Source organism: Pongo pygmaeus, chromosome 15 (genome assembly GCF_028885625.2).
Source record: "Pongo pygmaeus isolate AG05252 chromosome 15, NHGRI_mPonPyg2-v2.0_pri, whole genome shotgun sequence".
NCBI lineage: Eukaryota > Metazoa > Chordata > Mammalia > Primates > Hominidae > Pongo > Pongo pygmaeus.
In genome coordinates, this window is record NC_072388.2 from 89011774 (window position 1) to 89025779 (window position 14006).

Consider the following 14006-nt stretch of genomic DNA (forward strand, 5'->3'; position numbering starts at 1 on the left):
CTCCACATACCTTCTAGATCTTTGAATGTGCCAACATGTGGCCAACGTGCCATGCTTTCTGTAGCACATCAATGCTGTTCTGTTTTGAGGATCCCTTTGTGTTTCTGAGATGAGGAAAGGAGGCTATATCTGTGGCCTTCCCTTATCTAGGCTCTGGAGGTGATGGATTTTTAGTTCTGCCTTCTGCCTGCACTTCATCAGCCTCTTGTTAGGCAATACAGACCAAATAGGGCATCACACAGTGAGGTGCCACCCCTCCCTATTTCTAACACATTTATGGGGCAGATTCCCATAACAGCAAGTAGGATGGAGGAAAACACACAAGAAAAAATGATTGTCAGGGTCCTCAAAATTCTTGGTACATTTAGGGCATCAGATTGTGGAAACCTTTGACATTAACAGTAGATAAAATGCTGTTAAAATTTTTCAAGCAGCTTTGGCACTTGGGGCTTTTTTTTTTTTTTGACCTGTAACACACAGAATTAGTTTTAGCTGCATGTAAAAGAATATTCAAAATAACAATGGCTTAAATAAGACAAACTGTTTCCAGCCTGACACATTCATATGGTAAACATTTATGGTCTAGATGGGAGCACCAGGGTTCTCGGAAACTTATCCACCTACCCTTTCTGTTCCACCATCCTTGTATATGACTTCAGTTTTCAGAGTCACCTCGTGGCCCAGTATGGCAGCTAGAGCTCCAGCTTACTCGTCTATTCCAGGTAGCAGGAAGGGGAAAGGAGGAAAAGGACAAAAAGGCCCACATTCTAGCTATGCCCGTCTAAGCAGCCTTCCTGGAAGTCCCACACAACACCTGCATCTATTTCATTGAGCAGAGCTCAGCTGCATGCTAACCAGGTCTAAAAGAGGCTAGAAATGTCTTTTAGCTTAGCACACCTTTTCCTGAATTAGCCTTTTGTTAGGGAAGGAGGCGAGAATGGCTGTCTGGAGGCAACAAGCAGTTTCTGCCTTAGCTCCTCCTGGCAGTAGTATCCTTGGGTGTCACATTGGCATTTTCTGTTCTTCCTCCCTTTTCTTAAAGACCTTGAAATCAAACTGTCACCCCATTAGAGTGTTGGCAAAGTGCAGACTGCAGTTCCTTTGTATCTGTTATGAGGTAAATTATCTCGCCCCCAAGAAAGATCTGTTGGAATCCTAAGCCTCAGTACCTCAGAATGTGATCTTATTTGGAGATAGAGCCTTTACAAAGGTAATCAAGATAAAATGAAGGCATTAGGATGGACATTAATCCAGTATGACTAGTGTCCTTATAAAAAGAGAAATTTGGGTGCAGAGACAGAGATAAGACCATGTAAAGACACAGAACGCCATTTACAAGCCAAGCTCCCAGAAGCTGGGAGAGAGGCTTGGAACACATACGCCTCACAGCCTCAGGAACCAATCCTGCCAGCACCTTGATCTTGGACTTCTGGCCTCCAGACCTGAGAGACGATATATTTCTGTTGTCTAAGCCTCCCAGTTTGTGGTGCTTTGTTTTGGAGGCCCTGGCACACTAATACAGTATCCACTGGACTCTCAGTAACTAAAGGGACGAAAGTGTCCTTCTCTCTTCATCCCCTTGTTGCCAAACGCGTCTTGGGAAGGCTATTACGAGCCTTAGAAGGATGAGGAGTGACCTAAATGGTAAGTTTAAGTAACATCCAGAATTTGTATGTTAGACAAATTAAGATCATAAGGATTTATACCTCAGTATGCTGTTGTTCAGATGCCATCTTTTTGTAATAAGTTGTAGAACCAATAAATTTGAAAGAATTAATGAGGACTTTCTATCAGTCATATTTAATCTTTTTTTATAAGATGACTTGATCTAACATTTTTTATTTCTAGGTACTAGATGCACGAGTGTTTCTTACATTATTCTGTTTTTCTTACCTAATTTCTAAAAATCACGGGTGCATGTTTCATAGTTTTATTTTACCTGTCATGTTAGAATAAAGCTATTGGGCAAGAGGTAGTGAGGTATTAGTACTGGAAGTACATTTTCTATGATGTTTCTCTCTAGTTGATTGTTGTTCCTTTGTGAATGGTAGAGAATCATTCTGCAGTGTGATTGATAAATGTGGAAGTGGCTCGGTTGTTTATCTTTCTTGATTGCTTATATCCAATTTTTGTTGTGTTGGGAGAGCTTGTAGAAATATACCTATTTCTAAGGATTATCTTGCTTTGAATTAATCAGAAAGATCAAGAATCCCTCAAAAGCCTTTTTAATGTATTCTTGAAGAGTGTTTTTATATTATATTTGGAATTCAAAAATACAGTATTTTCAACGTAGCTTGGGCTCTGTTTCATTGAAATCTAACTACCCATTAGTGAAGCTGCGTCATGCTGTGGGCCTGGCCTGGGCCTATTCTCTGTTGTATCCTGGGTCTAGCTCAGTACATAGTACACAGGAGGAGTTTGGTGAGTATAGATGTGGTGCGAAATGAATCCACCGTGTGGTCCAAAAGAAGAAAAAGAAAAAAGCACTATATTATATAATAATTATTATATATCTTTAATTTATTTAGACTTAAATATTTTAACACAGAGCTACTTATGTGCCCTTTTGGGCCAAAGAAGATAATTATTCAAAGACTTTCTTGAGTCATTACCCTTCTGTATTACAACAGAGCTGCAGGATCAGGCCATGTAGCCCCATTGTAAAGGTATCTGGTAAATGAACATTAGCTGATCATTGCTCTGTGTTAGCCCTGTCTTCACTCAACTACAAAGGCTGGAAACAAATATCGAGTGATAAGGAAGCTAGCTAGCATTCCTTAATGAGGCGAGTCCAGCTTCATGAATGAGTATTTTTATTTATTTATTTATTTATTTTTGAGACAGAGTCTCGCTCTGGTACCCAGGCTGGAGTGCAGTGGCTCAATCTCGGCTCACTGCAACCTTCACCTCCCAGGTTCAAGCGATTCTCGTGCCTCAGCCCCGGAGTAGCTGGGATTACAGGCACGCACAACCATGCCTTGTCTAATTTTTGTATTAGTAGAGACGGGGTTTCACCATGTTGGCCAGTCTGGTCTCGAACTCCTGACCTCAGGTAGTCCACCTGCCTCGGCCTCCCAAAGTGCCGGGATTACAGGTGTGAGCCACCGTGCCCGGCCATGAATGATGTATATTAAATACTAATGCTCTCTTTTTAGGAAGAAGCCAATCCTGCTTGTGCATGGTGATAAGCGAGAGGCTAAGGCTCACCTCCATGCCCAGGCCAAGCCCTACGAGAACATCTCTCTCTGCCAGGTAAGCCACTTACTGCCGTTGGAGAGCAAGCGTAGTCTGAGTTAGAAGGAAACTTAGACATTTAGTCCACCCTCTCACTTAGTGCAGAAATCCTCTCTCCAGCATCAGTCATCAATAGATAACTTGTCTAGCCTCAGCTTAAACACTTCCTGAGATAGAGCATCCCATTCATAGTACTCCTCAGGGTTGGAAAGGTTTTTCTTTTTGTGGGCCTGAAGTCTTCCTACTAATTTCTACTCATTGGTCTTAATTTTCCCCTTCTGGAGCCACACAGAATAAGTAAGTCTTTCATCTTACACATGTCAGTGATTCATATATCGAAAGTGATCTGTCCTGTCTCCCTTAGTTTTCTTTCTCTAATTCAAACATTCTCTTCAGTTTTACTCAATGTAGTATGGATTCTGAGTCTTTCCTCAGCCTGCTAGTGCTCCCCTGGTTGCATGTAGCTTGTCAGTATGCCTTTTGAAACCTGAGTTTCAACACTGAACAGGTCCTCTGGATGTAGTTCAGTGGCTATGGGTTTCTTTTTGTGAGTATCCTGTGAGTGCAACTTAAAACTTGTAGTTTTTTGTGACACCTTATGTAATTTATATTAGCTGCCATTGACACTTCAACGGTAGTCCTTCAACTGCGGTTTTTTTTCACATCAGTTGCATCTAAGGTCTAAACAGGAGAGACCCATAGATTAAAAAAACTGTTAGGAAACTATGTGAGTCGTATGCTGTGTATGATCTAAGTCCAATGTGGAGACATTAAGTGGTCTTGTAACAGGCATATCCACTTGGTTTGCTAGGACCAAAGCAAAGCAGAAAAGAAAGCTGTATTAGTTTGTTTGCACTGCTATGAAGACATACCTGAGACTGGGTAATTTATAAAGAAGAGGGGCTTAATTGGCTCACGGTTCTGCAGGCTATACATGGCTGAGGAGGCCTCAGGAAACTTTCAGTTGTGACAGAATGTGAAGAGGAAGCAGGCACATCTTACTTGGCCGGAGCAAGAGGGAAGAGAAAGGGGGAAGAGCTACACACTTTTATCAAACAACCAGATATCATGAGAACTCACTATCATGAGAACAGCAAGGAGGAAGTCCACCCCCATGATCCAATCACCTCCTACCAGGCCCCTCCTCCAACATTGGGGATTATAATTTGAGATGAGATTTGGGTGGGGACACAGACCCAAACCATATCAAAGGCCAAAAAACCGTTATTGCCCAGTTTCTTTATATATTCCCATAATTTTGTCCTAATACTTTGCAGTTAGCATACAACGTGGCCAGTGAGTCTTGGACTTTCATTAGGACCCATTTCTTTAGACTCATCATTAAAAAGATCTATTACACGTGGCATTTTGAGCAAGAAACATGTAAAGTAGAAAGGAAAACAAGGAATACAGAAGAATTTCTCACATTTATGATAACTACTTCCTATAGAAATGGTGGTTATGAAGTAGCTGGTGTAATAGTCACCTTTTCCTATTTCTTTTGGCTGTATTAGTTTGTTATGAGAAAACACGAAAGATGCTTTTTATAGCCCTTTTCTTATCGTTAGCTTAGTGAAATTGGCAAAAGATTTCTGCTCTGCAAGTACAGAGACAGAGTGAATTACATCCTTTCTGGATTTTTTTTTCTCATTTTCCTTCTAGTGTCTTTTTTCCCCATCCACAAAGATGTAAGAATTCCAACTCACATTGTATCACTCTTTTTCCAACTATATGTGATATCTGTATTTTTTTAAGATTATTACAGTACAAGAGCTCAATCTTGTCAGTTTTAAACATACCTCACAACATTTTCCTTATGATTTAACCCACTGCACTTCATAGAGTTGTCATTTTAAAAATGCCTTCTATCCAACATGGGCTCATCTCATGCCCATAGATGTGCCTTTGCTTAGCAGTTGCCAAAATTCCATTGTTTTGCTTCTATTTCCAGCAACGTAAGAGGTTAGACTGCAGTAGGGTAGCTCCCATCAAACCTTATAGTGGGCAGAAAGTAAACTGACACAGAAATCCTGAAAACCGGTGACTAAATGAATGGAAATAAAGTCTTTTTCAAATATTACCTACCTGTACTCATTTAGGAGAGTGGTTCCTGTGCTTGATAGTGTGTTCCAGGCTGGCCACCAGAGGGCATAGTGAGCCACTTCTTCCAAACCTCTTGGAAAGAGCTGTGAAGAAGCTCCCAACTCTAGGCTGATGTACAGGATTGTGTCCTCCTGATCTCTTGAAGCACCTTTATACCTTGTCTGTAAGATAAAGTCTTTTTCTAGCAACGTGAGTCATTGAAACTGAGACACATTAGTCAGAGAATCGGTGGCTGCTGACCCTCTCCCATTTTGCAAACGTGGGACCTAAGGGCAGACGTTGAGACCTTGTGGTGGTCAGAGTCACATTGCCTGCACTCAGTCCCGGCTCTACATGTGTGTATTAGTCTGCTTGGATGCTATAACAAAATTACCTGGGTGACTTTTCTTGGACTTGGGTTGCTGAAACAACAGACACTTATTTCTCACAGTTCTGGAAGCTGGGAATCCAGGATCAAAGTGCCAGTCAATTCAGTTCCAGGTGAGGGCTCTCTTGCCAGCTTATAGATGGCCACATTCTCATGGTGCCCTCATGAGGGAGAGGGAAGAAGACAGACACACAGGCTGTCTGGCAGCTCTTCCATAAGGACACCGGTCCTGTTGGATCAGGATCATCAGGATCCCACCTTTATGACCTCATTTAACCTTAATTACCTCCATAAAGTCCCTCTCTGCAAATAGCCACATTGGAAGTTGGGGCTTCAACATATGAATTTGGTGGGGGACACAAGTGTTTAGTCTACAACACTTATTCTGGGCTTGTCACTGGCTTGTCACCTAATTTCTTTATCTTTGAAATTGATTGCTAATGCTGTTCATCCTAGAGTTTACTAAAGGACTTGGTGCACTAGCCCAAAAACAGCACCCAGTAAACAATATCTATTGAAGCTATTATCCTTGTTTTTTGTGCTTAGACTTACCCAGAATCATGTGACTTGTAGCAAACTAAACAAAAGCCAGGTCTCTTGACCATTGTTCTTTCTCAGCTAAATATCAGTTTATAGAGTGGCAGTCTTCCTTCTCATTTGGTAATTTTGAAAACATGAAATAGAATTCCCTGCACTTTCTTCTGTGGCCAGAATGCACAGATGCATGCTGGTCTGTGAGCATCTCCACTCCAAACAGGAGCTGTGTTGTAACTCACCTGTGTATTCCAGTTGCTTATTACTGCCCCCAGCAAAGTTTCACCCATGTCATGTGGTAAGGAGGCTGGGGTAGGTAGTGGGGAGAGATTGCAATAGTGATTGCCACAATTGTAGAGTGCCTACTGCATGCAGGCCTCCGTTTCTCAGCATTTTACATATGTGATCTCGTTCCTAACAACTCTGGATCTCAGAATGGTACCTTTTTAAAGAGGAGAAAGCTGAGGCATAGAGTTAGATGTATTTTCCAGAGTCGTACAAAGTTGTGAAGGCAGGATTTGAGCCCGTGTACTGCGTTCCTAATTGTGAAACTTTTATGGTTATTTAAACTCTTTCATAACCTGCATCTTGTGACATCTTCTTAACCAAGATCTGGCATTAGTGGGTATTAAATAACATGTTTCCTATATACATACCCTCCATTATTTTGTAAAGGTGTCATTTTATAACATGAAAATGGATTTCATATGTTTTTATTTTCAGCACTTGCTATGCTAATATAAGAACATTTCTATTTTAATTTAACATCCTAAGTCTATTTCTATTTTAATTTAACATCCTAAGTTGCCACCACTTTCAGTGTTTCTTTTTTTTTTTTTGGAGACGGAGTCTCGCTCTGTCACCCAGGCTGGAGTGCAGTGGCGCGATCTCGGCTCACTGTAACCTCCGCCTGCTGGGTTCACGCCATTCTCCTGCCTCAGCCTCCCGAGTAGTTGGGACTACAGGTGCTGGCCACCACGCCTGGCTAATTTTTTCGTATTTTTAGTAGAAACGGGGTTTCACCGCATTAGCCAGGATGGTCGCCATCTCCTGACTTCGTGATGTGCCCGCCTCGGCCTCCCAAAGTGCTGGGATTACAGGCGTGAGCCACCGCGCCTGGCCTTCAGTGTTTCTTTTAAATATGCTCTGAAAACTGTGTATCATTAATTTCTGTATAAGCCAAATATCTAAAACTTTGCATAGAGACTCACTTGTTTTACTAGTTTTTTGTCAACTAAAGAATTTAGGCTTCTCAGTCCTGATTACTGTAATTAAAAATGTAGTGTATATTGAATCATTCTGGGTAACAAAATTTGTTTTTTTTTTTTTTAATGAGCGTCCCCAGATGCTATTATAAAAGCTGTCTTGTTATTCAAGGGCTTGTCTGGTAGAGATCAGTAAACATAGTTTTAAAAAAAAAGTTGGGCTGATTGCTTTCTAATGTAATTTCCAGTAGATATGGATATTAGTGAGTTGTTTTTAAATAAATGACTTCTTTTTCATCCTAGGCAAAGTTGGATATTGCGTTTGGAACACACCACACGTAAGCACTTTTTGTGAAATAGGGGAACCCCTCAAGCATTGTCATTTGTCCGTTACATGGTTATTCTTAGGAGAGACTGAGCACGGTAGGCCCACCTAGGATCTAGCACAGTGATGCTTAACTGAGCCTGGGGGAGCTATTCTTTTATTTAATGCTCTTATAAAAATTATTTGGTCTTTCCTTTTAATTTTATAGATCAGGAAACTGAGGCCCAGGTTTAGGTATGTGATTTTTCCTTGGGCCAGTAGTGGAGACAGGAATAGAACCTATTTATTCTAACTTTAATTAATATATACACACAATTTTTCAAGATGTGGTCTCACTCTGTTGCCCAGACTGGAGTGCAGTGGCATGATCACAGCTCACTGCAGCCTCCAACTCCTGGGCTTAAGCAATCCTCCCACCTCAGCCTCCTGAGTAGCTGGGACTATAGGCACACGCCACCATGCCCAGCTAATTTTTTTGTAGAGATGGGGGTCTCACTTTGTGACCCAGGCTGATCTCGAACTCCTGGGCTCAAACAGACCTCCTGCCTTAGCCTCTCAAAGTACTGGGATTACAGGCATGAGCCCCTGTGCTGGCATTAACTTTAGCTTTAAATTTGTTCTTGTTTGCTCATTGCTAAAATTTACCTTATTATTTCCTTTGGTCCATTCATCACTACCCCCTTGCCCCTACACACATACTTTAGAGGTTAAACTCAACAGAGCTCTTTTTTTTTTTTTTTTTTGAGACAGAGTCTTGCTCTGTTGCCTAGTGTGGAGTGCAGTGGCACAATCTTGGCTCACTGCAACCTCCATCTCCTGGGTTCAAACGATTCTCCTGCCTCAGTCTCCCAAGTAGCTGGGGTTACAGGCCACTGCCACCACACCTGGCTAACTTTTATATTTTTATTAGAGATGGGGTTTCACCATGTTTGCCAGGCTAGTCTCAAACTCCTGACCTCAGGTGATCCACCCTCCTCTGCCTCCCCAAGTGTTGGGATTACAGGCGTGAACTACCATGCCTGGCCAAGAGCTCTTAATTCAGAGTTTAAAATGCCTAGGAGGCTGGGCCCTGTGGCTCATGCCTGTAATCCCAGCACTCTGGGAGGCCAAGGTGGGTGGATTATTTGAGATCAGGAGTTCGAGACCAATCTGGCCAACATGGTGAAACCCCATCTCTACTAAAAATATAAAAATTAGCCGGGCAGTAGTGGGACGTGCCTATAATCCCAGCTACACGGGAGGCTGAGGCAGGAGAATCGCTTGAGCCTGCAAGGCGGAGGTTGTGGTGAGCCAAGATCATGCCACTGCACTCCAGTCTGGGTGACAGAGTGAGACCCTGTCTCAAAAACAACAGAAAATGCCTAGGAAAGTAATTACAATTGAACTTTTCCCAATTAAGTATCTGTAGTTTACATTTTGTTGAAATGACATTATCTTGTAGAAGATTGAGCTCGTGTCTCGAAATTACTTTTAGTTGCTTATTTTTAAAAAAAAATTTTTTTTTTTTTTTTTTTTTTTTTTTGAGACAGTCTCGCTCTGTTGCCTAGGCTGGAGTACAATGGTGCAATCTCGGCTCATTACAACCTCCGCCTCCCAGGTTTAAGCAATTCTCCTGCCTCAGCCTCCCGAGTTGCTGGGACTACAGGCATGTGCCACCACGTCCAGCTAATTTTTGTATTTTTAGTAGAGATGGGGTTTCACCATGTTGGCCAGGCTGGTCTCGAACTCCTGACCTCAGGTGATCCACCTGCCTTGGCCTCCCAAAGTGCCAGGATTACAGGCGTGAGCCACTGCGCCTAGCCTATTTTAAAAATGTTTTAAGAATTAAATACTTCTTATGTTCTTGACACAGCTCAAGAGGATATAGAGTTTTTATTCTTACAGCTTTTTCTTTGGTGAGAGAAGCAAGACAAACATGTGAATTAGAAAAGGAGAATCACCTTCCAGATCATAGTGATGGAGGGTAAACTGCCTTCCCCACGTCACAGGGTAGAGCTAGAAACAGTGAACGAGGCAGTCTTTGAGACTGCATACACTTTGGCACACAAACCCTGCTCTGTCCGGTTTCTGTTGGATGCCATGCAATCCCGTGGTCTGTCTCACAGTGTTTTAGAATGGGAAAGCTCTTTGGTTTCTTCTAGAGCTGGGAGCAGAGTTAATTCTTATGGCTCCAAGAATCGATAGAGGGGAAAGAGAAAGCCAAAGCAGCTGAATGTCAAATATCCAGATCCAGGCCGTAGCCAGTAGCAAACCACAGGATGGGCAAGGCATGCCTCTTTCCACTAAGATCTATAGCCAGGCCCCCACCACACATCATTTAGTCCTCTTTCCCACCAAGGCCATGTCTCCCCCCACCTCGCCTACCCCTGTACCAGTAGCATGAAGTGTTCACCGTTGCTGCCACCAGCCCTGTGAAGCCACATGTGGTGAAAGGAGTGCCCTGGCATCTGGCATTTGTGATCCCAACAAGCTCTTCCGCTGGCCCAGTTTGTGACCTTGGATAATCCCCATTAAATGTCCAGCTGTAGATTCCACAATTGTAGAATGAGAATAACTCCTCCTCTGTATTGCTGTGAAGACTTGGTGTGGTAACATACAACAGAGCTTCTAGGATGGCACCTGGTAGAGAGGTGCTTGCCATATGTTAGTTCTCTTCCCCCTTTGCAGGAATAGCTGCGCATTTGGGTTGGGTCCCTTTCGCTGCCCCACAGCTTAGCAGACAATATGGCAGGTCAGCATTCTTCAAGGGAGATCTCATTCCTCACCCTTTTCTATCCATTTTTAACTGTGACCTTATTAACACTACCATTTTGTCTATGAAAAGATGAATATGGCTACTCTCAAGTTCATAATTCTATTTGTGTGATTTGCCTGATAATCGATGTCTTGACTAATGGAAATATTTGTAAACCTTCTATCATGAATCCATAACTGACTTATTCTTAATTACAATCAGCTGCTGATTTGGCAACTGTGTATGTAAATTTGCCCAGATTTCAGGGAGCACATTTCACAAATGGAAAGAAGATGGCACAGCAGCTGTCATTTCTCCAGCTTTGCATTAATTTACTGTTTGCCAGCTTGGGTTAATTTCTCGTTTTGGCAAGAGCTAAATATCTCATTCTCTTGTCTGTTCTCGTATCCTTTTTCTTATCTTTTTATGATAATTTCATCCTGCCCAGATAATGTTCATGTTGTTTATTTGGAGAGAGCCAGTGGTTCACTTTTTTTTCCCATGTGTGAATTGAGTTTCATCAGTAAGTATTAAGTAGCATTTTGGCCTCAATGGAAATGATAAGTCGAGAGAGTTACAGCCATGAGAAGTGACACTTTAGTTGGAGAGAGAGAACTTAGATTCCTGAAATATGGAAATAATCCTATTGAAAACAACAGGGAGATAAAAATCATCCATTATTAGATTAGAAACTAAAGCTGTGTACCGAAGGAGTAATAGGAATGTACAGGTGAGAGTGTTTCACATTTAACAATTTTTTTTTTTTTTTTTGAGACAGAGTTTCACTCTGTCGCACAGGCTGGAGTGCAGTGGTACAGTCTCGACTCACTGCAACCTCCGCCTCCCGGGTTCAAGTGATTCACCTACCTCAGCCTCCTTAGTAGCTGTGATTACAGATGCCCACCACCACACCTGGCTAATTTTTGTATTTTTAGTAGAGACGGCGTTTCACCATGTTGGCAAGCCTGGTCTCAAACTCCTAACCTCAGGTGATCTGCCAGCCTCATCCTCCCAAAGTGCTGGGATTACAGCCATGAGCCACTGTGCCTGGCAGCAAAATGTATTTTTGCATTTCATTCACAATAGTCCTGAAGTGGGGTTGATCTTTAGAGATACAAGTGGAAAACTGAGGCTCGGGGACACTAAATGGCTTACCTAGGGTCAAAGGGCTTCTAAATGACAAAGTCTGGAGCTCAGGTCTTCAGATTTCAAATGGAAAGCTTTTATCTATATCCTATTCCCTCTCTCTCACTGCAATTAAAATAAGAGAAATGTGTTCTACTAGAGGCCTGGGGAGGTCACATGGAAAAAGAGTGGACCCCACTAGGTCTGATTTGGGTTAATGAAGAATAGGCAAGACTTACCCCAAGCCCAGATAACACACTTTTGACAAGTGTGGCATCTATGGACACAAAAAACCACTAATGGTAATGAAGCATCTTTTAAACTTCTTAAAATTTCAGCTCATAATAAGAAATACACTTTACATTTCAGTGTATTGTGCACTAACATACCTTTGTGCCAAAACAAAATTTCATGAACCAGTAATTAAATATATACAGTATTCCAATTTATGCTATTTTAGTTGTTTAAAAAATGCCAGCCATGATGCAGCAAGAGGTTGTTGACCATACTTTGAATCTCAAACACCAGACCAGAAGGTTCCAGTGGTCTCTAGTAGTAACAAGTGATGCTGAGTAGATAATAAGGGGCCAGGCTGGAGGGATGTGAAGTGCCAGGACTGGCCAGGTGGACAGAATGGGGTGAAAGTTCTTTTACCACCAAATACTCAACCTTTTTGAAAGGTTTTCATCCTATCACTTAGGCAGACTTTCATCGTGGTAATGTATAGAAGATTATAAATGTTGAATTTGGGTAATATGAGAGTTTAAAAAAATTCCTTTAGCTATGTATTACATTTGCATTGGAAAGGTATTACATATTTTGAAAGTACTATTAATGCTTTTTGATACTTTGCTGTTTTTAAAGGAAAATGATGCTGCTGCTCTATGAAGAAGGCCTCCGGGTTGTCATACACACCTCCAACCTCATCCATGCTGACTGGCACCAGAAAACTCAAGGGTTCGTAGGGGCTTGCTCACTTCCTGGCAGTGTGTGTGCTGATAAAGGTCAAAAGCCAGAACATTCACTTTATTCTTTTTTCTATTTTTTTTTTTAGTTGTAAAAATAACACACATGGCCTAGAAAAAGAGTTGTATGCAGAAAAAGTTACTGTATTCTTTTACTACCTGCCCCATTCTACCTTCTTGGGGTAACCAGTGTTAACAGGAGCATCATCATCCACAGCTACCTCTATTGTACATGTAAACATACATTACTATTTACACACAGTAGTCTCTTCCTAGTTTTTAGAGAAGTGGCATCATATACACTCTACAGCTAAGTAGAGGGAACAGCACATGCAGAGATCTGAGGCAGAAAAGGGGTTACAGAATGAAAGATCTGAACCTGTTGTTTTCCCAGTAGGATTTACCAGATAGCTTTTGTGATTTCTCCTTATTCATGTACCCACCTGTGTTTTTGCTTACCACTTCCCAAACAGGAATCAAAGGAAAAGTTGGGGTAGGGCCTGGTCATGTTAATAGTGTGCTAAATATTTCCCCATTCCCCTAGTTGGTGTATTTTCTTTGAAACAAATTTACGCTGGTGTCTTTTTAGAGCCTTTAGTGTGTCAATAAAGTTGTGAATCTCCAAGAGAAGAATTGAATACGAAAGCTTTTATGAACTTTTTAAACTACTAACCCTCTGTACTTGGTGCATATATGCTAGATCCAGGTTTTGATCCCCTTTTCAAGAGGGGTTTGCTTTTTAAAAGGGATTTTTAGGGATTTGCTCAACAAGTTCAGCTATTGTTCTTGATTATGACTAACTTTAATTTTCTTTTGTTTAAGCCATTTTGCACATCTCTGCCTCTCCTAAAGAAGAGCTGGTTAACAGCCTTCTGTGTTGGGAGAAACTCGGATGTTTGTCTAGCACCATTTCCAGGTTCACGTTTTCTCTGTCATCCTCCTCTGCCTCACCCTGCCCCATATCATTGGCTAGCTTGGGCTAGAACTCCTAATTTGGAGTGTATTACTTTCAGCTAAGCTCTGCTGAGCCCAGGTTACATCTTTTTTTGTTTGTTTTTTTGAGACGGTCTCACTCTGTCACCCAGGTTACAATGCTGTGATGCGATCACGGCTGACTGCAACCTCAACCTCCTGGGCTTAGGTGATCCTCCCACCTCAGCCTTCTGGGTAACTGGGACCGCAGGCACATACCACCACACCTGGCTAACTTTATTTTTTGTAGAGACAAGGTTTTGCCTAGTTGCCAAGGCTGGTCTTGAACTTCTGGGCTCAAGTGATCCGCCTGCCTCAGCCTCCCAAAGTGCTGAGATTACAGGCATGAACCACCGTGCCCGGCCCCAAGTTACATCTTAGTTTGAGCTGAAATAGCTTTCCAGCTTCCTTCAACAGGTCTTGCTTCAACCTGAGTGCGCTG

General features: G+C 42.0%; 1 protein-coding gene across 9 annotated transcripts in view; it reads left to right on the top strand.

The window, feature by feature from the left end:
* TDP1 (tyrosyl-DNA phosphodiesterase 1) overlaps window positions 1-14006 on the top strand; it is a 91551-nt gene that overhangs the window by 12801 nt on the left and 64744 nt on the right. For all 9 annotated transcript variants that reach the window (XM_054449871.2, XM_054449874.2, XM_054449876.2 and 6 more), the window contains 3 exons: window positions 3156-3252; window positions 7747-7781; window positions 12492-12584. In XM_054449871.2, coding sequence (XP_054305846.2) covers window positions 3156-3252; window positions 7747-7781; window positions 12492-12584 — 225 coding nt within the window. The remainder of the gene's footprint in view (window positions 1-3155; window positions 3253-7746; window positions 7782-12491; window positions 12585-14006) is intronic.